General features: G+C 58.2%; 3 protein-coding genes across 4 annotated transcripts in view; all 3 read right to left on the bottom strand.

Annotated features, from left to right (window-relative positions):
- Positions 1-135: 135 nt before the first annotated feature.
- Positions 136-5,680, bottom strand: SHMT2 (serine hydroxymethyltransferase 2). Its single transcript, XM_058742303.1, has 12 exons — positions 5,550-5,680; positions 4,366-4,563; positions 3,242-3,321; positions 2,876-3,076; positions 2,483-2,564; positions 2,224-2,346; positions 1,960-2,099; positions 1,449-1,614; positions 1,158-1,257; positions 915-1,070; positions 727-834; positions 136-608 (listed from the first exon to the last, which is right to left on the bottom strand). Exons 1-12 carry the CDS (start codon positions 5,580-5,582, stop codon positions 481-483), a joined length of 1,515 nt encoding a protein of 504 aa, XP_058598286.1. The 5' UTR covers positions 5,583-5,680; the 3' UTR covers positions 136-480.
- Positions 5,681-8,264: 2,584 nt separating this feature from the next.
- NXPH4 (neurexophilin 4) lies at positions 8,265-17,719 on the bottom strand. The gene is made up of 2 exons (XM_058742304.1): positions 17,515-17,719; positions 8,265-9,837 (listed from the first exon to the last, which is right to left on the bottom strand). Exons 1-2 carry the CDS (start codon positions 17,569-17,571, stop codon positions 8,983-8,985), a joined length of 912 nt encoding a protein of 303 aa, XP_058598287.1. The 5' UTR covers positions 17,572-17,719; the 3' UTR covers positions 8,265-8,982.
- Positions 17,720-21,967: 4,248 nt separating this feature from the next.
- LRP1 (LDL receptor related protein 1) overlaps positions 21,968-23,004 on the bottom strand; it is an 81,150-nt gene continuing 80,113 nt past the window's right edge. For both annotated transcript variants that reach the window (XM_058742306.1, XM_058742305.1), the window contains 4 exons: positions 22,858-22,922; positions 22,658-22,748; positions 22,416-22,560; positions 21,968-22,247 (listed from right to left, as the gene is read on the bottom strand). In XM_058742306.1, the coding sequence (XP_058598289.1) occupies positions 22,107-22,247; positions 22,416-22,560; positions 22,658-22,748; positions 22,858-22,922 (442 nt within the window). In that variant the 3' untranslated portion in view covers positions 21,968-22,106. The remainder of the gene's footprint in view (positions 22,248-22,415; positions 22,561-22,657; positions 22,749-22,857; positions 22,923-23,004) is intronic.

Here is a 23,004-nt window from a genome sequence, read left to right on the forward strand (position 1 = left end):
GAAAGAAGGCTGCGGGGGGGGGGGGGGGGTGGTCCTTGTGGTGGGGATGGTGATAGGAAAGGGAGGGACACATTGAGGGAGACAAGTCACTACCTGGCCCAGGGGACCCCTCCCACAGTGACAGGAGAGCTCAAAGCAGGTTAGCATTTTATTAGATTAAAAACAGAAAGGCGGCGCCTACCCACCCCTTCCTCTGGCTCACAAGGGCAACTCCCCCCTCTCCAAGTAAGAGCAAGGAGTCTAGAACACTGAGATAATGGAAGAGTTCAGGGCAGAAAGCCCCAGGCCTCCTCTTTCTAAGTCTTGTTACAAAAAGAAATCTTCTCAGCTACAAAGTCCAGAATATACCTGGCTCTTCCCCTAAGTGGGAGGCTTTCTCTCCCCTAGCAAAAAATTGAAAGATAGTCGTTCTCCTCCACTGGCCCAGGCAGACCGAAGGAGAATAAATTTCAGTCTATGGGCCTCCTCTCCCATGTGCCCTCAGCGCTCATCAAAACCAGGCATGGGGAAGGCCCTGGCAAACTGTTCCACCCGTTGCCGGAGGTCGGCCAGCCGATGACTGGTTTCTGTGTCCTTGAGCAGGAAGGATTTGAAATCCTGGAGTTTGGCTAGAGGGGGATGAGGAAAAAAGTGGTCAGAACTTCAGGGAAGGCAGTTAGATCAGCCAGGGGGAGGGACAGACAGGGAATGTAAACTGGCTAGCTAGGAAGGGTCTTGCCCACTCACCAGTTTTGCTCTTCACCTCCAAGCCGATGTTGACCCCTTCATCTATAAAGTCTACAACTCTCCGGAAGTCATCCTCTCGGAACTGTCGAGATGTCAAGGCTGGGGCCCCTGGGAGAGAGGCAGAGGGGATGAGCACAGCCCAAGCCCACCTGGCAGCCATCCTTCCTTCCTCAAACCTCAGGTCTCACCAAGCCGCAGGCCCCCAGGTGTGATGGCACTTCGGTCTCCGGGACAGGTGTTCTTGTTGGCTGTGATGGATACAAGTTCCAGCACCCGCTCAGCCCGAGCTCCATCCAGGCCCTTGGGCCGCAGGTCCACCAGCACTAGGTGATTGTCGGTGCCACCTAAGGGGAAGGACCGTAGGCAGGGAGGGGTGAGTTCTAGGCCTCTGTCTGAGGCTGCAGAGGCTCTCACCCACCCCCCTGGCTCACCAGACACGAGCGAGTAGCCTCGCTCTAGCAGGGCATCGGCCATGGCCCGAGCATTCTTCACAACCTGCAGGGCGTACTCCCGGAACATGGGGGTGCAGGCCTGGAGACAAGACAGTAGCACCTGTGACTCCAAGCCATACCCCTTCTGCTCCACCTCCACCACAGTTGTGACCCCAACCCTGACCCCATCCGGGCACTTCCCTTCCATCAGCTGCAACTGAGTTAGCATGGAACAGGGTCTAAGCCTCCAGCCCAGGGCCCTCCCCACCCCACAACAGTAGGCTCCCCAACCTGCTTTAAGGCCACAGCCACTGCAGCAATGGCATGGTTGTGGGGCCCCCCCTGCAGGGACGGGAACACAGCAAAGTTGATTCGGTCCTCAAATGTGTAAGGGATCTCCCGGCCGGTCTTGGGGTCCACAGCCTGCATCCCCTTCCGGTAGAAGATGAGTCCTGACCTGTGTGGGAGGCAGGTGATCAGAATCTAAGTTAAAAAGAAAGGATAAGGGAGGAGAAAAGCAGAGGCAACGGCCTGGCCTGGACCCACTGAGTTCTCAGTCTACCTCAGTTGGGCCAGCATGTAGAACTCCAGTAATCAAGGAGAGCAGCCCCTCACTCCCACCCCCGAATCCCCTAGTGGGGAATTGCCACCATGCGCACAAGGAGGAGAGTCATCACAGACTGGGCAAAAATCTTCAGGGTTTCAGATGGGAACGAATTCTTCTCAGATCCAGCCCAACAGTGCCCCTGGAATAGGGCGTGAAGGCAGAGAAGGGCAAGGCCTGACCTCAGGGGAGACTGACCTGGCCCCTCGAAGGGTCTTGTGAGTGGTGGTGGTGACAACATCCGCGTGCTTGAAAGGTGAGGGGATCACCTTGGCAGCCACCAGGCCACTGATGTGGGCCATGTCTGCCAGGAGGTGTGCCTTGACCTCATCACACACCTGGGCAGGTACAGAGACAGGCCTTAGCCTGGGGAGGGCCCAGACAGGCCTCCCCAAGGCTGCCCCCCCCTCCAAAATCCCCCCACCCGCCCTGGGAAGTGGCTGGTTCCAGCCCTACACCAACCTCTCTCATGCGGGCGTAGTCAATGAGGCGAGCGTAGGCACTGGTACCAGCTATAATGAGCCGCGGTCGGAAAAGCCGAGCGGTCAGTGCCAGCTGGTCATAGTCGATGAGGCCAGTTTTGGGCTGGATGGACAAACAAAAAGCTGAAACCCTGAGACAGAAGCAGGGCAGCTCACTCTCCTCCTTGACCCTAAAGGCTGCCCAGGACTCCAGCCCCTCACTTTCCCCAGGAGAGGGCCACCAGGGCCCTAGCACTCACATTTAACTTATAGGGCATAGACTCAAAGAAAATGGATGTGGCCGAGATCCGCTTGACATCAGACATGTAGCCATGAGTAAGACTGGAAAGGGACGACAGTGATAAGACAGCTTCAGAAACGAGTAACTTCCAGACTTAACCACTGCCTTCCTGCCCGGCTCCAAAGGCCTCTGTCCCTGGAACACTGCTCCTAGTATGTGCAACCCTCACTGCTCAGTCCATTCCATGGTGAGCACCGGTTACTGGGATCTTCTCTTCCTCATCCATTGACTTGCAGGGCAGGGAGAAGCCTGCATGTGCCACCTGTGTGGCACACACTAGGTGTTCAATAAAAACTCCTTTCTCATGCCCATCCTGCCCACCACGCCCAGCACCCACTGCATCCATACTCACTGGCCCCCATCAGGCAAGTCCAGCCCCATGATTCGGTCATGAGGCTGCAGAAGGGCTGTATAGGCCGCCAGATTAGCCGGAGAGCCTGAGTATGGCTGGACATTGACTCCCCACTGTGCAGGATCCAGGTCAAAGGCTTCCAAGGCCCGGCGCTGACACAGCAGCTCAATTTCATCCACTACCTCTGCTCCTCCATAATATCTGCCATGAGATGGGGGGTATATCAGGGCACCCAGAAAGGGTTTCACCATCCCCCTCAACCAGCAGCAAAGGGCTGGGAAGGCCACTCCTCTAGACACGCTGGGAGGGTAACTGGGAGCACCGTCCCTGAGGCTGCCCTCCAGCCCTCTGGTACCTAGGCCTCACCTCTTGCCAGGATAACCCTCCGAGTACTTGTTGTTCAGACAGGACCCCAAGGCCTCCAGCGCAGCTCGGCTGCAGAAGTTCTGGGGTGAGGGGGAGTGGGGAGGATTGTCACAGAAGGTATTGAGCCCCTTTCCCTGGAGCCCCCCCACAGCCCCACCCTGTCAGAGCCCTGGGCAGCAGGGAGGAGCCAGGCCCTACAGAAACCTCTATTCATTCAGTGTTCCTTGTCAGACCTGAAGAAAGGCCAGAGGAAGCATCCTGAGAAACCCAGCTGCTGTGGTAGGTGTCCCCAGCAGGGCCACCTGTCCATTCGAACCTGTGCTTCTAGGGTCCTCTTTCCTCTTGGGAAGGGGAAGGGACCAGACTAAAGTACAGGGGCCCCGGAAGGCTTTGGAAGCTCTCTAATGTCCCCATGCCACAACCCAGATTGCTCTGCCTTTTCTTCAGAGCACAGTAAGAAGACAAGGAGGGGCACCTGGGTGGCTCAGTCAATTAAGCATCTGACTCTTGATTTCAGCTCAGGTCATGACCTCACAGTTTGTGGGATCGAGTCCCTCTTCAGGCTCCGAGCTGGGAGATGGGCGTGAAGCCTGCTTGCGATTCTTTCTCCCACCCTCTCTCTGCCCCCTCCTGCTTGCACAGGGGCTCGCACTTTCTCTCTCTCAAAATAAATAGACTTAAAAAAAGAAGATGGGGCACCTGGGTGGCTCAGTCGGTTAAGCATGTGACTCTTAATTTTGGCTCAGGTCGTGCTCTCACTTTTGTGAGTTTGAACGCCACATCAGGCTGTGCACTGACAGCACGGGGCTCCCTTGGGATTCTCTGTCTCCCTCTCTGTCTGCTCCTCCCCTGCTCTGCGCGCTCTCTCTCTCTCTCTCTCTCAAAATAAATAAATAACTAACTAAATAAATAAATAAATAAATAAATATTTTTATTTATTTTTTCCTCCCGCCCCCCAATAAATAAACATTTTTAAAATGGAGGAGGAGGAGGATACAAGGAGATAAGGCCCAGCAGGAAGGCCCAGAGTCTGAAAGGTACATCTGTAGAAACAACAGTAAGATGATCTGTTACTTCCTGCACCCATTGTGGCCCATGTCTTGGTCCCTCTCCCCAGACCCCACCTCTGAGGCAATGAGCTCCAGGCCACGACACTGCCTGTCCTTCTCTCTCTGCAGCAGCTCCCACATCTCAGGGTCACTGTCTGACAGACTCTCTTGGCCTGTCCAGCCCCTGGTTGCTTCTCCAGTCTGGGTCTGGGCCACCTCACTGTGTTGGCACCGTATGGCCATCCTGCCCAGATGACCCCATCTCTGCAGAGGCTAGGAGAGGAAAAACCAGGATCAAATAAAAAGCATCCACATAGTCTCCCAACAACCCTCAGCCATGCTTATCAGGCTTTCTGGCTCCAAACCTAGCAGCCAGTTGTCCAAACAGCCTTTTCCAATTCTCGTCACCCCCACCTCCTCCTTCCAAAGCCAGTTCTAGAGCCAAGGTTGGGGTCAATGTCCAGGGGGTGGTTCTGAGTCGGTCCATTCACCTCATCTCGGAATTTCCCTCCACCTCGACCCACGAATCACTCTGCAAAGCCACGGGGCAAAGTCTGCCCTCTGGAAGCCTATGTCTTTGGAATTCAGGGGCAGTCCACTGGGGTTCCAGAACCTCCTCAACCCACAAGCACAAAAGGGTGTTCCCCTAGGGCCTCCATGGCACTCGGGGAGAGGAGGCTGAGTTGGAACGGGTTCAGGCAATAGGCTGCAGAAGTGCTTTCCAGAGCAATGGAAGTGGCAGAGTATACCTTTAGCAGTCTCTGGGAAAAGGGGGACCGGTGGAGAGCCTGCCTGCAGGGAAGCCAAAACCCACATCCTGTCCTGTGCTCCCCACTTTCCCACCTCCTTCCAGCCCATAGAGCTGAGGGACCCCTGATGTAAGCAGTGGGGCCAGGTTGCATCATCTGCATGGCTCAGAGCTGGCAGGAAAGACTCAGCTCGCCGTCCAGGCCAGGAACCCCACTCGTCCGCCAGGGTCCACGGGGCATCTGGTGCGGTTCTCGCCCCTAATGCCACGTGAAATGGGCGGTCGCAGGCCCTGGGGCGTCTGGTTGCGGGAATGAGGAGGGGCCCCAGTTACGCCGCGGGCACTGGGGTGAGGAGTTCTCAAGGATTCCCTAGTTGCACGTCCGCTCCCCGAGGACTAAAACCACGTGCGTGGAAAAGCCAGGAGAACCCCAGAGTTCGTGAAAGGGAACTAGGGTAGGAAGGAAGCTTGCTTTCTATTGGTCACCCAATCTCCGAAGCCCTATTCTTACCCGAGTCGCCCAGAGCAAAGAGAAGGGCAGCATCGCAACCGGAGGTCGCAGGAGGTCCAGCCACCAACTCTGGCTGGGGGAAGCAAAGGGTAGGAAGACGACAGATTTTAGAGCGCATGCGCGAGAACGGCCCGGGAAGCCACCGAATTAAGGGGAGGGATCTACGCATGCGTGAGACCTTTACGGTCTCTTGGGAATTGTAGTTTTTACCCACTTCCTCCGCTTCAGTTACCCATGTGTAGCCCATGGTCAGAGGCTCTCGCCTGAAAGAAAAAAGATCCAGTGCCGCCCCACCTCCTCACTGTCCTGAAGCTTTTGTGTGTGTGTGTGTGTGTGTGTGTGTGTGTGTGTGTGTGTGTGTGTGTGTGTGTGTGTGTGTGTGTTTTATCCTGTCCTCCAGACAACAACCATTTATTGGGTGCCTACTGAATACCTACTTAGCATTATTAGGCTCTTTGGGAATATAAAGACTCCTATTCGAGCTAGAGAGCACTGAGAAGCACCCTGGTTTGGAACGATGAGAGACCTGAGTTCAAGTTCCAGTTCTTGGGCTAACTAGCAAATTAGTCTCTCTGGGCCTCAGTTTCCTCACTTGCAATAAAAAAAAATAACATGTAGTGAGGATTAAATGAGACTTTGTGTGTAAACATGCTCTGGGATGAATCACCCTCCCCTCATCCTCTGACCTGCCTCCTCCATGGTATCTCCTTCTCCCGTGACATTCTGGAACTGAGTGAGGTGCCCCCTCCTGTTGTTGCATTTGTTGAATTTGGTATCTGTTCACCTCTTGTTGCTCCAGCACTCAGTGGGCCCTCTTTATTTCCCTGGGGCTAAAGATCCTTGGAACTGGAAAGGATCTTCCTTTTAGCCTGACTTCATCTGGGCTCATCCTTTGGATGAGGGACTCATTGACTCCTTTACAAGTAGGCTCCCAAACATGGGTATCAGAATTGGCTGGGAAATGTAGTATAAATGCATGAGTGTGAGGCTTCCCTACAGAGGTTCTAATTCAATGAATCTTAAAGAGTGGGCATTTGCCCACTCGTGGTGACAGTGAAACCTCTCTTCAATGATTCTAAAAAGCAGTGATTTTGAGAATCCTTGCCTTACTTAGCAACATTACACATTCATTCATTTAGTCATTCAACAGACACAGTGAGCTCCTACTCTGTGCCAGACATGCCATAGCCTTGGAGATACAAGAATAGATCACTGACTGCTGGGACAAAAGAGGCGAACAGGTGGAAAAAATGCAACAAGTGCAATTACAGGCAGGGGCAACTCAGCTCCCAGATGTCCAAAGTGTCCAAGGGGGAAGGGGTGGGAGAGGAGAAGAGGATGGCTGTAGAGGAGGCAGTTTGTGAGTCAGAGGAAGTGGAGGAGGACAATCCATCACAAAACATATTCACACGCAAAGTTTTAATCTCCAGGACATGCTATTTTATCATTGCCTTACAAGCGAAGAAACTGAGGCCCAGATGGGCTAACTTGCTAATTCCAAATATTCCCACTTGGCTCTCATACCAGGCCTCAGAAGTCCCCTGTTAGCTTTAACCTCCTTCCCTCCCACTCTAGCCTCAGGTGTTCTCAGTTCTTTCCAGCAATAGGCCCTGGGTTAGGGTTCTTCTCCTTCCTCCAATCTCTGACCCAGAACCACCTCCCACCGCCCTCTTCCTTTCAGTTGATCTTGTGATCCTGCCATCCATCCATCCATCCATCCATCCAAAGATTTATTTTCCCCATCACCAACTTTTCATTCCCAGGGATGTCTGGGTGGGACTCACCTCTGACTCAGTTTCCCACTGACCAGTGGGCAAAACTCCCTGGAGAACACTGCCTTCTCCGAGTCGGTACCTTGGCCCAGGACTCCAGGAGAAGGAAGGCAGAAGACGAGGTGTCGATAGGTGTCGTTCTGTGCCACAGCTTGTCCGTACCCCCTCCCTCGCCCCAGTCAGGGGTCCCCAGGGGAGGGGGGCGGCTGAGCTTGAGAACTGCTAATGAAGCCGCAGCCAATTAACGCCCGGGCCAGGGTTGGGGGCGGATAAAATTAGCCACGGCGGCGGCGGCAGCAGGGAGCTGGAGGCGGGGGTGGGGAGGGTGGGCAGCTGGCTTAAGGGGGCCTTGTTTGCAGGCGGCGAGCGGCGGCGGCGCGGCCAGGCTCTCTAAACTCGCGCCGCTCGTCCCTTCCCCCACCCCCTCGTCTCTGGCCTCCCTCCCTCAGCCGTCTGCAAACTCAGCGCCCACGAAATTAGGAAGGAAAAGGAAGATCGATGACTCCAGATGCCGCAAACACCGTTCCCCCTCCCCCCACCTGCCGCCTCCCGCCAGCCCCTCGGAGCTTAGCAGGTTGTCAGCGCTCTGCCTACGCTGTCCCTGCAACTCGATCCCATTTCAAGGCCTTGTACCTCCTCCCCCAAGTCGTCGCCAACAGTCCGCTGGTAGTCCCCTCTCAGGTCTCACCCCCATTCTGTCTGCTGCAGCTTCCCCTCTTTTTTGCCCACCTCTGGGAGAAAATCCCCGCCTCAGTCAGGGCTCCTACCGCAAGGGTCGCCCTCATCTCCGTCCGACCTGGTCTTGGATGCCCTCCAAGGTGCCAACTCCGTCAATATTTGCCTCAGTTTCCAGAAGCCGCCCAGGGAGGGGGCCCTGGCCAGGTCTCTGCCAGACTTAGACCCACATCACCACCACCCCCTACAAAGGTCTCACACAGACGCGTATTGGATTTCACTTTATTTTGTTCCCTTTCCCGTCTGTTTTGGCGTAGAAAAAATATCACCGAGAGGAAGCAGCCGGAAAGGGGCAGGTGGAGCAGGACTGCAGGGACAGGAGGGAGGTGGGCAGAGAGCAGGGGCCGAGTCGATCGCCTAGGCCCAGGAGTTCTGCTTCCGCTACCCTAATTAGGTTTGGGGGGTGGGGGGAGGCGGACAGGCATACCGCTGGCAGAAGGGGTTGGGGATAGGCCGCAACTTACGAGCCTAACAGTCATTACGTGGGGACCGGATGGAACAGGAGGAAAAGCGCCTGGGGGTAAGACAGGGTGCGTGGAGGGTGCCAGGCCAGGCGTCATTACAGATGCGGACAAAGGGAGTGTCCAGCCCAGCGCCGGGGTATAAGGGGGGGCCCCCCGATGCAGACGTAAGGGACACTGGGACCGCCTCCAAGCCCCGCCTATTCCAGGCCTGCGCTCCTGCCCCTTCATTTTGGGAGGTAGCGGAAGGGGCTACAGCCACCTCCGCCTCGTTAGCGCTTCCCATAAGGAAAAGGAGGACCCACACCACCTGATGGCTGATGGTCCCCGGGAAGACTGTTCCCTTTGCCCTCAGAGTGGAAGGGGTGAATGCGGCCCCAGGAGCTGCGGGGCACGGGGAGGGGTCCCACTTAGGGAGGCCGGGATTTGGCGGGAAGCTTAGGGCCCAGGCGAGTGCGAGGCGCACTACCCAAAGTAAGGGTGCTCACTCTGGAAGTTATAGTCTGGGCACACCTTCTGTACTAGTTTGTAGTCAAAGCTGAGGAAGGAGACGAAGATGCAGATGACTTTGAAGGGCTTGGCGCAGAGCCAGGCGGCCTGGCTCTGCGTGTGCTCGGTGAAGCACACTTGCGATGGGTCGTACAGGCACGGGCGGTGCTTGCGCGCGCGGTTTGTCTTCTCATACTCCACGTGGCAGTTGAAAGCGCGTGACTCTTTGGCCCCGGGCACTCCCAGCGCGCCCCCGAATGGGGCCGCCAGCGCGCCCCCGAGGGTGCCTCCTAGCCCGGGTCCCGCGGCCGCTATCCCCAGCGGGGCCCCCAGCCTAGGCAGCACCCCCTCCAGGGCCAGCGTAGACTGCAGAGGATGGGGGGCGGGCCCCGGCAGCCAGACTCCCCCGAACTCGACACGCTTGGAGGGCGGCACAATACTGACGCTGAGGTTGCCCAGGCTAGACGAGTTGTGGCGGAAGTACACGCTGAAAGTACCGTTCACGTGGTCCACGATCTTGCCTGTCACCAGCAGCGAGAACTTGAGAGTGTGTACCCGGAAGTAGAAGTCCCCCCAGCCGAAGATCTTTTTGGCACGGGCCGCTTTGATAGACGGCTTTCTCTTCGTGCGCGGCGCAGGCAGCGCCCCAGCCCGGGCCAGTGCCCCGGTGTGATTAGCCGGCCAGGCCCAGCTCCAGGCGCCAGTAGTGCCCAGACCGTGGGATGACCTCGGCACCGGGAGCTGTTGGCCAGGGGCGCCCCCTCTGGCCGCGGCGGGGCGCAGCTCCAGGTACTGAGGCCTCCCGGACTCTGGTATCTGAGCACTGACGACCTGTGGACAAAGAAAGAGCAGGAAAGAAAGACGCTGGGGTTGCGCCAGGCCATCCCATGGCCCTACCCCCACTAGACCCTTTCCCCAGCCCCTGGGGAAAGCGGGTAGTCCACAGTGGTTCGGGGAGTGTGCATTGGTGCAGGCCTGCAGCCCTTTCAACCTCTGTGCTCTTGGCCAACTCAGGATCCAGTCCTCAGTTTCTACATCTGCGAAATGACACTGAGAATCCTTGTGTTCTCAGAGAACTCCGATGCGGGCTGAGAAATCCAAAAAGCAAAAGCTTTTTGAATAGGGAGTGGAGCCGGCTCTCCTGGCCTGGAGCCTGGTTGGTTCTGAATAATGGTGGGCCAGGGAGGAGGTGGACTCAGGCAAGCCAGGCCATGACCAATGTCAACAGTCAGCATCAAGAAAGAAGCGAAGACCTCCCAACACCTCTGCGGAGGCTAAAGCCCCCACCCAGGCCTCGGCCTCTACTCCCTGGCGGGGAGGGGCCCGGAAAACCGACTGAGCTAATAGTGGAGAGTCTCGGCGCTGTGGATTGAGGCTTGGGGGCTGCGTGGGCACCCCTCTCGGCCTCCAGCGCTCTTACTGTGGGGGAGGCCGCCTAGTGGTCCTTCCCTGGTCTTATAGGGGGCCTGAGGACCGCCCCCGCCCGCCCTCTCCCGTCTCCGCGTGTCTCAGGTGGCGGCCGATCTGGGAGACAGCGCGGGCGCGAGTACAAGATGGATCGAGAGGCGGGAGCGGCCGGGCCAGGCCCGGGCCATCAATTATCTGGGGCGGGTGGGGTGGGGTGGGGTGAGGGGGGGGTGGCCGGGAGTGAAGGAGACGCGCGAGAGCCAGAGGAAGAAATATGGAGATGCCGCTCCAGCGAGGGGAGCGGGAGGGAGAGGAGCCGTGAGTGTCAGAATGTGTCAGTCAGACCGGTAGCTGTGGCCGGTTAGTGTGGCCCTTACTGCGTGTACGTCAGATTGCAGGGAGCCGGTGCTGTGTGTGTCAGCCTGGGGTGGCTGTGTTTCTATCAGCCCCGGATGGTTATGGGTGTATGTCTGTCTACCTGGAGTGATGGTGTCTGTGTGAGCATGTGCACGCATGCACACTCACCATGTGTCTCAACCCATGGTGATGAGGGTGTGTGTCTGCTTCAAGTGGCTGTGTATGGTTGGGGTGTGTGTGTGTGTGTGTGTCCACCTGCCTATATCAGTCTGAGGAGTCTGTGTGTGTGTCTGCCTGCTTGTGGGGCTGAATGCCTGTTGTGTCCGTCCGTGGTGGTTCTGTATAGATGCCCAGGTTGTAAATGTGCCTGGCTTGGCTGTGTGTGTGTCTTTCCGTGTGTTGACCTGAGTGAGGCCGTGTATCTATCCGTTTGTGGTGGTTGTATCACTGAGACTGGTGTAGTTGTATGCCTCAGTTGACCGTGTCTGGTTCTCTGAAGGTGTCACTTTCCTACGTGAGCTCCTATCATCCTCTGTCCATGTGTCGAGCTCTTTCTCAAGGGTGTGTGTCAGTGTATCCACAATGATAGAACCGGTGCGGTCTGTTCCCCACGGGAGGGGGGTGCATATGTGTGAGTTGTATATGAATGGTCCCTGGGGGGTTCCACAGTGGCCTGCCCGCAGAGGTTTGGGTAGGTAAAGAGGCCTGGCAGCATGGGTGCCCCCCTCTGTTTGCACACACCCTTGTGTACACACTATGAGTCCACAAGGGACAGGAATGGCAGAGTCAAGCTGCTGGGCTAGAATCTCCACCGCCTGGTCCCCATTCCCGCAGCACTGCGATCCCGGGTTATTAATGCCGCCGCCACCCGCTCGTCATACATATTTATCGCCCCCCTCATTCCTCCTCCCGTCCATCCCTCCTCCCAGCTCAGGTGAGGGGGGCGGGGGCGGCAGGAGTGATTGACTCAGACAGACAAGCTTGAGCTGGCAGCTAACACCAGGAGGGTGGGTCTGAGAGGGGCTGTGGGAAGGGTCCCAGGCCACTGTGGGGGGAGGGGTGGCAGGCTTCCCAGGAAGTGGGCTTGGAGAGTGCAGGGTGGGGCTCAGAGAGGTCTAGGAGGAGGGAATACATGAACCTTGCCTGGAAAGTCAAAGAAGGGGGGGGAGGGGGAGTCCTTTGAACTCTGACTCCTAATCTGCACACCCTTCTAGACCCAACACTGCCTTTCTAGGGGCATCCATCAATACCCAGTCACCTGCTCTTATGACCCTAAATGCTTCTGAGGAGACACCCACTCCCAGCATACCCGGGCAGCACTCATTGTCCTGCACCCAGCCCAGGGCTGGTTCAGTCCAGCAACTCCATGAAGGCAGGGGCTGGGAGAGGGAAGGAGGTTTGGCCGGGTGGTGAGGGTGCTGGGTGTCCCCTCCCCTGATTCCAGACAAATTGCTGTCTGCGCTTCTCTGATCCTGGCAAATCCCTGGGCTTTGGGCACCCACACCCCCCACCTACTGCAGGAGACTGCCAAGATAAAGGGAAGAGTTGGGGGGTTGGCCAAAGCGACCTTGGGGGGAGCTCTGACAGGGAGGGGTGAGAGTCTGTGAGGAAACGAGCCGAGAAATGGGAACATGGAATAAAACAAAATAAAATCCTCCCTCTGGCTTCCTCGCTTGCACGCTCGCTCTCCCTCTCGCGCTCCCTCTTTCACCGTTTTTCCATCTCTCTCCGCGACTCTTCTCCCAGTCTCTTCCTCACTCTGTCTCGAATTTTCTCCTTCCGTGATTCTGTTTTTCTCCCTGTTTCTGTCTGTCTCTTTCGGTTCTTTCCCTCTATCCTTCAGGCTGTCTGTCTCTATCTGTGGGTGGGGGAACGAACAGGGAAAGCAGGGTAAGAAAGGAGCCCCACTTTCCTGAGATCCATGGTGGTGTCCCTCCCCCTCTATAACTGAGAGAGGGAGCAGGGTGTTGTCCGAGGAGGGGTCCCCGTCGCTCCAGAACTGGTTTAATTAAGCTAATTGGGCGCGGTGACATTTGCCGAGGGGAGAGGCTAGTCTGGCTGTCGGCCGCAGGGGGCGGAGGTGCTCAGTGGCAGGAGGGGGTGTGGGTATGGGTGGGGGGTGCGCCTCACCAGGCGCCTCCAGGCCCATGCGGGGCGGGCACCCAGCCAGGAGTGCTTTGCCCCCAAGGCAGTGAGCCCACGCAATGGAGGGGAGTTGAGGCTGCCTCTTGCTGGTGAACAAACTCCACTGTGTGTCTGTGGGGGGGCCTCTTTTGGGATGGGACCGCGGGGGAAAGGGGGGAGGTTCACGCTGTCGGCCCCCCAGCCGCATTGCAGGGCGCACCTCCCCCAGGCCTCCAGACCAGTCCCTGGCTTCTCTCCGGCTGTGTAGGTCAGGCGGGGCCGCTCAGGATTCCGGACCGGACCGGGGGAAGGGAACGGCACCCGGTGGTTGGGGAAGGAACAGTGCTCCAGGCCAGGGCTGGGGAAGGGGAGGGAATAGCGTATTAAGCCTTTGCACCTAGAAAGGGACAAGAGGAGGGCACCGCAGTCAGGGCGGGGTGGAATTCACAGGGTCTGGCTGGGAACCAGGGATGGAGACGGGGGTAAGCACATTGGTGGGAGGACAGGACAGTCTGGGTTGAGGACTGAGACTGGGGTTGGGGACTCGGCAGGCACAGGTATATGGTGCAGAGATGAGGATGGAACGAGGATAGGCATGGGAACAGGGATGAAGAAGAGATCAGAAATGGTGGATAGGCATTGGGTAGAGACAGGGATGTAGATGGGATAGGAGCTAGGGGAATGAAGAGGGGCAGAGAATGCAATGGGAACCCAAATGGGGATGGGGAGGACAAGGATGGTGGATGAGGGATGGGCACTGGGAAAGAGAAGCAGGATTGAGAGTGGGGTAGGACCTGGCAGATGGGGATGGGGAGCAGTTGGGGGTGGGAACAGGAATGGGTAATGGTTATTGGGCAGAGAGAGACAGGGATGCTGAGGGATGCAGAGACCCAGGAGATGGGGATGGCAAATTGTAAATGGGGACTGGAATGGGCAATGGGGGACAAGGAAGGAGATGGGAGACAGGGACGGAGCCACGAGCTGAGAACCAGGTATGGGGGACAAGTCAGAGGAAAAGGCAGACGATGGGCAGGATTAGACTACCGGAGGGGGCCAGGCAGGTGGAAGCGAAGATACCTCCTTCCAGACCCTACTATAGCGTGAGGGGGCGGGGACCGCTGGTGGGGCGGGCTCTGCCCTTGGGCTGGGCGCCCCCTCCCCCTCAGCCCCGCCTGCCCGCCTGCTCGAGGCCTGCAGCGCAAGGCTCACCGTTATCTGAATTTTGATTTTATTTTATTTTATTTTATTTCCCTGCTTCCTAGAGCCGGCGCGGTCCCCCCGGGAACGGCCGCCCCCCGCCCCCCGCCCCGCGCCTCACTTTATTATTGCAATAAATGTGCCTATAAAGGCGCGGGCTCCGGGGCGCGGTGGGGGGGGGGGGGTGGGAGCCGCGGAGCGGGGATGTAATTTCCCGAAGCCGGAGCCGGAGGGGGAGTGGGCGGGGTGGAGGTGGAGGAGGGGCAGGAGAGGGAGAGGGGGAGACTCGCCAATTTCTAGCGCTCAAGACAGCACTCCCTGTTCCCCATTTCCACCCCATAGCTGGATTCCGCCCTAAGCCCGGCGACTACCCACTGCACCCAGCAGTGCTTGAGCCCTGCCCCATGACCCTGTCCTCTCTCTAGTACCCTGTCCCCTTCCTGGCCCCCAATCATGTGGAGTTGCAGGGATCTGTTCAAAGTTCCCCGTCTCCTTGACAATGACTTCATCTCTGAGCCCTGAGATGCCCCCTCCACTTACCTGGTCTCTTTCAAGGTTTATCTCGCCCCTTCCCAATGACCCCACCTCTGACCCCAGTGACCCTTCATTACCATATTTCTGTCCCCCAATTACCTCACCTCTTCCCTAGTCACTCAGTCCTGGATCTCCAACTCCTCCCCCACCCCAATCCCATGACCCTGTAAATTCTCCTTTCCAATGGGTACCTCTCTTATACATGCAGGATCTGGCCCAAGGGAGCTGTCACAGCGCCCTCCTTCTCCTGTGCCCCTGGCCCAGCTGCGGCCCGGATTACCCCCAAATCCCCGCCAAGGCTCTGGGCCCTAGCCTAGGCGGCACGTGCCTAAGTGGCCCAGCCAGAGATTAGCTGAGGGGCTGGAGAGGGGTACAGAGGCAGGAGGGAGTGGCTAGATGCAGGGCTGGGGCTGGCCGGCTCTGAGAGGCTCACTGGGGCCTAATCCTTCCCTGAGGCAGGATAGAGCTGGAAGGTCCCAAAGGGCCCCACCCCTGCCCTCCCCCAGCTAATTAGTAATTAGTGATTAGTGATTAGTGACTATTGATCGCCTGCTGCTTCTCCCAGTAGGCAGCCGCTTTGGCAAGGGGTGGGGAAGACAGAGACAGAGGGAGAGGAGTCAGAGACCATATCAGAAAGATCCGGAGGAAGGTCTGGCCAAGAGGCCACAGCCCCAGGGGCAACGGAAGCCCAGAGTCCTAGGCCCAGGAGGAGGGGCAAGTGACGGGGGTCAGGTGGTGCCAAAGACAGTGGGGTTATCGTTGGACAATTAGGGTTTCCCAAAGAGCTACCTTGTAAACTGTCCCCCACCAGCCTCTTACCGTGTCAACATACTCCCATCTCTGGCACTGAGACAGCCCTGAGTGCACACACACATAAGCCACACTCAGATATATGAACACACCCTGAGGCTCACAATCCCATACCCACACTCAAATGCACTCAGGACCACAAGCATACAGACATTCACAAACCCCAGAGACTTACATACAGGCAACGCATGTACCCCAGCACACAGATGCACTGGAGACCCACCTTGGGGTACTCACAAGTGCACACAAGCACACACAGGTCCTCAGACACACAAACACTTCTCTGCACACACCCTGCTCTGCAATTACACGTATTTACACACCCACAGTCTTTACACACATGTAAACACTGATTCTCATAGGCACACAAGCTGGACTAAATGGCAGATACACTCTCCCCCACTGACTCCAACACGGAGGCCCACAGCTGCAGCTCACACACACTCAGACAGATCCCCATCGCTCACATCCTCATGCTTACTCTCCTTCAAGTCTTCACCAGATGTTTCATTCCCCTTCAGGGGGCAAAGGAAATTAAACCAGATCTGTCCACAGGGGAGTTTATTTGATAGGGAGAGTGGAGAGGAGAATGGGCGCGGAAGTACAAAGGAGGGGCAGGGGAGTAGCATCCTTACCTCCTCTCCCCCAGGCCTTCACGTATACGGGTGGGTTGTGGGGCCCAGGCCCCATCCTGCAGTAGTGGATAAGGGCAGAGCTGGGCAGCAAGTCCAAAAGAAGCTCCTGCCAGTGGAAGCAGGTTTTGTGGAGGGGCCCCCTCTGCCCACCTTCCAGCCCCTCAAGGTCACCAGACGTGTTTGGGAGAGGCAGGGAGCTAGGTCACCAGCTTCACCTGGGCAGCCCCTACCCTGCTAGAGTGGCTGAGTTTGACTTGGCTAAGCAGGTGGGGTCCAAATGTTGGCAGGGGAAGGTTGGGGGGGGGGGGAAACTACATCCCTTCCAGATTCTGTAGGGGCTGGAGCAAGGGTGCAGGAGTAGGGGTTTAGGAAGCTACCTGCCTGCCCTCAAACTAGGTAGGTACAGCTAGGGTGCAGGAAACAGAAAAGTCTCGGACAAGGAGGCAATGGAAGGAAGCAGGCTCCAGGTCCGAGGCCCCCATTGTGGGACACACAGCAGGGCACAGATAGCTGCGTGGTGAAGCAGGCGCTTGCACTCACCCCTTCAAAGCCAACACCACACACCATAGCAGCTTACACATGCACCCTGGACCACAGCACTAGACACCCAAGCCTTGCTGCCCCAAGACACATGCATGCACACAGGTGCACACGCTGACCCACACGGTCCACACCAGCACATATGAGCACACTGTGTTCGTGAGTTGAAGCCTCCAAGTTGGGAGGGAGCAGATCAAATCTGGGCCTCCTTAGCCTCTGTGTCCTCACCCCAGAGACTCAGGGAAAAGAGGCAGCCTAGGGATGTGGGGGCAAGGGGAGGACACCAAGAGAGACTCCCCTTCCAGACAGCCCCCACCCTCATCATCTGGGCGCGCGAGAGGGGTGTGTCTGTGAGGTTTGTGCAGGGGAGAAGGTGTCTCCGCGGGAAATGTGATGGGAGATCGTAGCCAAGTTCGGCCGTATCTGTGTGCGCGCGTGTGTTCGGGCCGCGGATGCTCGGAACACAGTGCCCACCTGGCATTGTGACAAGTGCAGAAAGGAGAAACGGAAAGGCAGGGTGGAGGAGTGGAAGGACAGACAGCGAGGAAGGCGAGCGAGGTTGGCGCGGAAAGACGGCAAGGCTGACACCCTGCTGGCTTGTCTGTCTGTCTCGCACTCCCGCTCAGTCTGGCGCACTCGCGGGTCGGGCTTCGTCCCCTCCCCCGCCTTGCCTGAAGCCAGATCCGAGTCGGGCCTCCACCCCGGCACCCGCCCCCAACCCTCAGCCAACTTGGATTGGGAGAGCGCGTGTCCTGGATCAGGGAGTCTGTCTGTCCGCTTCCCCCACGCCGCGCAAAGTTGGGACGCTCCGCGCTGGGGGCGGGGCGGGCGCACCGAGCCCCTCGCACTCTGGGACCTTCGCGTCCCGGACCCGGCGCTCCCACTCCAGCCCTGCTGCCCTTACCTGCCTCAGGAGCCACGGGCCAAAGAGCAAGAGAAGCCATTCCGGGAGCAGCCGCATCTTCCCAGGCGGCCAGGCGGGGGGCGGACGGGACGGGTCCCGGGCAGGCCGGAGCCGGGCCTGGGGGCGAGGGGCCCCGGGCTGGCGCGCCGTGGGGTGGCTGCCGGAGCGGCGGGAGCAGGCGGCGCGGCCCGCGGACTGAGCGAGAGGAGCGGAGCTCGGCGCTGGGGGCGGGGCGCGGGCGGGGGAGAAAGTTGGGTCGGACTCGAGCGGGCGGGGGGGCGGGGCTCCGCGTCGCTCCAATCCCGGCCGCGCCCCGCGCGCCCCCTCCCGCCCAGCTGGGGGCACCGAAGGTGACTTTCACCCTGACACGCCCCGGACACGCCCCCAGCCCAGGTGCGAAGCGCAGAGGGTTGCGGGACCTAGGGATGGTGTACCGGAGAGGCTAGGTCTGTGCACCGATGAGGAATGGGGCAGGGCGTGGGGCTCGAGGCTCTGGGACCGTGTCCCCGAAGGGGTGCACGGCGGAGCAGGAGCCCTGGAAGACCAGGGTCCCTCGGTGCTCCGGGCCCCTTTTATGCTCCGGGCTAAGGTGGGTCCGGGGCAGGAGCAGGGCAGGGGACGAGGTGAGGGCGGGCGGGGCCTCGGGGCGGCTGGGGCCGCGCGGCGCTGACGGGGATGGATGGGCGCCCCGCGGCTCATTCGGCCCGGAGATGAGAATCATTGATCACGGACGGAAACCCCATCACGTCTGTCAATAGGGCTGACAAACGGCGCCCGCCGCCCCCACTCCCGCCCCCAAGGCACCTCCGCGATCTCCAGACCCCTCTGCGGGACTGGCCATTCACTTTTGCCCCTCTCCCCTCACTGCTGACCCCCGCGCGTCCCAGAGCGTCCCTGCTTGGGGGTTGGGCAGGAAGTCCCCTCAGCGTCGCCTGCCCAGCCTCTTGGTGCAATCTCCGTCCCTTCCCTTCCACTGTCCCATCTTTCACCATCAGCTCCTCTCCATCCTTGTCTCCTTCCTCCTCTTCTCTGTCCTTGTCTCTGTCCCCAGCCCCAGCCTTGTCTCTGTCCCTATCCTCTTGGCTGTTTCTTCATAGGCTCCCCCCTCCCCCTAGTCTCGCTCTCTTCCCTGCCCAGGGAGTCTTCAGCTGTCAGCTGTTGCTATGCACTGAGGCTGTGGCTGAGGTTGTGGTATGACCGACACCTAGACAGTGTGAGATAGGGACAAGCAGAGAGATAGAGAGACAGAGGCATATCCTGAGACATCAACACACCCCCAGGCATGCACGCAGATGCATTCACAGGGGCAGGCCACACCACGGAGGTGAGCACAGAGGCAGAGTGAAACACATTCACACAGAGACCAGCATGCACACGCAGACAGGTGCTCACCTAGAGGCACACTGACACACACAGATGGACACTCAGTTTACACACACACAGGAGCACACACAGCCAGAGAGGTAAATGCACACTTGCACCAAGAGACAGGCATACCCAGCCAGGTACTCAGGCCCCAACCCCCTTCCTCGCCTTGGCAGAGAGGCAAACGTCCACAGACAGAGATGGACACACACACAGGTGTATGCTGGCACTGGCAGTCCAAAAGACAAGCCCAGGCACATACAAAGAGATACTCGGATACAAGGATGTGACAGACACCAGAAAAGGATCCGTGATGCTGAGAAGATGAGGCAGACACAGAGACAGCCAGAGAGACAGCCAGAAGCCAGGAGGCAGGAACCCGGGTGCAGAAGGGGCAGAGAGTAGAGAGGCTGGAAGAGGCAGGAATGGCCAGGCCCAAGGCCCCAAGGCTTCAGAATCCCGAGCCCAAGTGCCAAGCACAGGGGTTGCCGTGAGGAGGTAGATGGGGGCAGTGGGCACCCCCAGGCCTAAGGTACCCAGGGCAGCAGCCCATCACTAAGGTCCTGATCTTCTGGAGTCCTGACCCACCTCATCTCTTCTCCTTTTGCTAGTCTCAGGTCACCCCCTTCTGTCTCCAGCTACACACACACACACACACACACACACACACACACACACAAACACATCCCGACACCCCCCCCCCCCCCGCTCCCATCTCTGAGTCTTTGCCTCTGCCCCTGTATCTCTCCATCTCCATATCTCTGTCTCTCATTCTGTCTGTATCAGCCTCTGCCCCTGGTTCTGCCCCTGTCTCTTCTCCATCTCTGTCTCAGACCCCTCTGCTGTCCTTGCCAGGTGAGGAGTTCGAGGACTGCCTCCTAGTAGACACTCTCCTGGCTGGTCCTGGTGGGCAGAGGGAGGAAGCTGACTGGAGGGGCTTGCGTTCCAAGCCGCAGCTGGGGGCCCCTCTTGCCCAGGATCTTGAGGCGACAGGCAGAGAATCAGTGGCTCCCCGGGGGCGCCAGATGCACGGCTGGCAGAGGGAGGGAGCGAGGGGGTGGGGCTGGTGGTGGTGGTGGGGGGGAGCAGGCAGGCGCTGAGGGAGGGAGGGGAGCTGGCTGGCTGAGGGTGGAGGGGGTGTGGCATAATAGCCCGAGGGAAGGAAGTGAGAGGCTAGGCTCTGGTCCGCCTGCAGGTGCATAATTAGTGTTGGGGAGGGGGCTGTGCTGGGCTTAAGGGTGAGCGGCGCTGCAGGAGTGCCTACGCCACCTGGTGGACAGAGGAGGCCACAAGCCTCCCTAAGCGATCAACAAGGACGCCCCTTTTCCCTCGCAGGGTCGCTCTTCCCTGGGGCTCTGGGATGCTCCAGAGACAGTGGAGGATCTCAGAACTGGCTTAGAGGCTGAAGCCGGAGGCGAGATCCCAGGGCCAAGAGGGTAGGGGAGGGTTCTTATTTCTAGAGGTGCCTAGACCCATAGCTTCCTTAAGAAAGGAATAAGCTGAGGAAGTTGAACCAGGGAGGGTGGCAGAAAGAAAGGTAGTGCCCTTCTTTGGGTGTTGGGTAACGGTTCTTCAGCTGCTTGCAGATGCCCTCCCTGAGCTCACATTTGCTGTAAAGGGGAGAGTGTGCTGTAACTCTCAGTCGCCGACACTGTAGAGCCGCGTGACTTTCTGCAAGAGGTTCCCCTCCCCCGGCAAGGGTTTGAGGTAGACTTGGGACCCCTTTGACTGTAGCAGTCCTTTCCTGTCAACCCCTGGGATGTCACAATGATTGGTGATCTGAATCTGTTGGTGGCCAGTGAAGCCTGGCAAACTGGTCTTCCCAGCTCTCCTTCAGTCCAGCCGGCCGCCTCCCCCTCCTCCTGAATCTAGGGTTCTACTCTTGGCATCTGATTAATTAGACTCTGTGAGGATGTTTGCGCTTCAGCAGCAAACTCAGGCACAGAGAGCTGTGTGGGACCACCCTGAAGGATCAGAAAGCCCTTGACAACCCCATTGTGTTCAGTTCTTACAGTGGGATTTCTCACTGTGGGAGAATGTTTTGGGTAGGGCTGGTGGTGCCCTGTAAGCGACAATGCAGAGAAACAGATTTTGGAGTTACTGTCCTAGAGCCACAGGGAATACAAGATCCAGAAAGGTGAAGTCACTGGCCCAAGGTCACACAGCCAGGAGAAGCAGATCTTCCTCATCAAGTCCAGTGCCACCCCCTTCCCCTGCCAGCCAGATGGAGAGGGAGGCAGCTCAGGGAGAAGGGCACTTCTCAAGACCAGACTCCCCAGTCCTGCCTCCAGCACAGAGCACGTCTCCCTCTGGTGGCCGAAGCAGGCAAGCACAGCCCAGCTCCCAGAGTCTGACACTCATAGGTAGACACAAATGGCTTTTTTCTTTCTTTCTTTTTTTTTTTTTTTTACAATTTTATTTATAACAATATCTGTGTTATTTAGTTGTAAAGGAATTCAGCAAAAATTATTAAAACGTTCATGTCCCCAAAGCGGGGCTGCCCGCTTACCCTTTCTTGGTGTGCCCCACTTCCTCCTCATCCCCAGGGGAGGGAGGAGGAGGCTGGGGGACTGTTTACCAAAGAAAGTCTCCAGCCCTGGGAGCCGCGGTGGGGGCACTGGAGAGAGGGAGGGCCTGTCTGGGAGGGGTGTTGAGCATGGCCATCTCAGGTGCCCCTAGAGTTGGGGGCTGGAGCATCGAATGGCATCCCCCAAGAACTAAAAAATTCCATCCTTTCCTTGCTACTTCAGCCAGAGCCAAATCTTCCAGACAGGGGCAGCAAAGGACTCTCCCTCCCCAGAACTGGCCCTCAGAGAGCTGGGAGGGATAAGATGGGGGTGGGGCGAGAGAGGGGAGAGCCTTGACAAAGTGTCTTGAACAGGGAGGGGGCAGCACCACCAGCTCTCCCAGTGGGGGTGCATTTTGGTGGAAGGTGGGAGGTGGGTACCTGTGAGCCACAGGAGCCCCCAGAGTCCTCCCTGCCCCCCTCCCTGAAGGCAGCATGAGGGGGGTGCTGAGGAGCAGGCAGGAAGGAGGAGAACGGAGAGAGATAATACTGTGCTCGCTTGCTCACTTGCTCACTCACATATAAAAAGTAATTCCTTCATTTTTACATTTATACACCCGGCAGGGCCGAGGAGGGGCTGGCTGGGCAGGAGGGGGCTCGTTGAAGGACTTCTCTGGCAGGGGGCAGGAGGCTCTCTGGGCTGAGTCCAGTGGTCAGGGCCCTATGCCAAGGGGTCCCCTATCTCGTCCTCAGGACCCCGGCCCAGGAGTTCTCGCTTCTCGTCCGTGCTGGCCAGGGAGTGGCGGCTGCCGTGGCCACCCATGTAGAGTGTGGCATACACAGGGTTGGTGAAGTTGGTGGGCTGCAAGGTGACAGAGGGTTCAGGTGGGGCACAGGGGATGGGATCTGTGGCCCAGGCGCCCTACCTCCCCCACCTTCATTCCATCATCCGACTCCGTACCCTCAGTCACCCCACCCACAGCCTCTTGTCCCTGCCCTGGAAGCCTCCTCCTCTGTCCTCCCAGCTCACCTTGTCAGGGTCCAGTGCAAAGTCAGCATCCAGTAGGCCCCCTACGTCGTCAGGCTCCCCGCCTTCATACATCTTATACGTGGGGTTCCCAATCTCCACATTCATGGCCCCATTGGTCATCCGCTGGTGCTGGAAGCCCTTAGCCCTGGGGAGGCAGGATTATAAGGGGGCAGGGATGATAGGAGGGCAAGGTTAGGGTGATAAATGAATAGCCAGAATTTTCCAGACTCTCCACAACTCACCCTCGGACTCGCCGCTTGTACCAGAAAACCACTCCGGCTACCAGAAGCACCAGCAGGAACAACAGCAGAGGGATGAGGATAGAGGCCATATCTGGAGGGGAGGAGGTGGGAAATTGAGTCAGAGAGGCTCAGGGAAGTGAGGCCCAAATATCCCTGCTCCAGGTCCCTGAAGCTCTGTCTCCCCGTCCCCTGCCACCTACGTCCAGGCTGCTGCTGGCTGACCACCTGCTCCTCACACCGGGGCCCCGCCATGTGGGGTGGGCACCTGTAGACGGGAGGGGCAGAGCTGAGTAGGCATGACCTCCATAGTCATGGCTGCCAGGGGACTGGGAGGGGCCACAGGGTCC

The sequence above is a fragment of the Neofelis nebulosa genome, chromosome 8, assembly GCF_028018385.1.
Source record: "Neofelis nebulosa isolate mNeoNeb1 chromosome 8, mNeoNeb1.pri, whole genome shotgun sequence".
Classification (NCBI taxonomy): domain Eukaryota; kingdom Metazoa; phylum Chordata; class Mammalia; order Carnivora; family Felidae; genus Neofelis; species Neofelis nebulosa.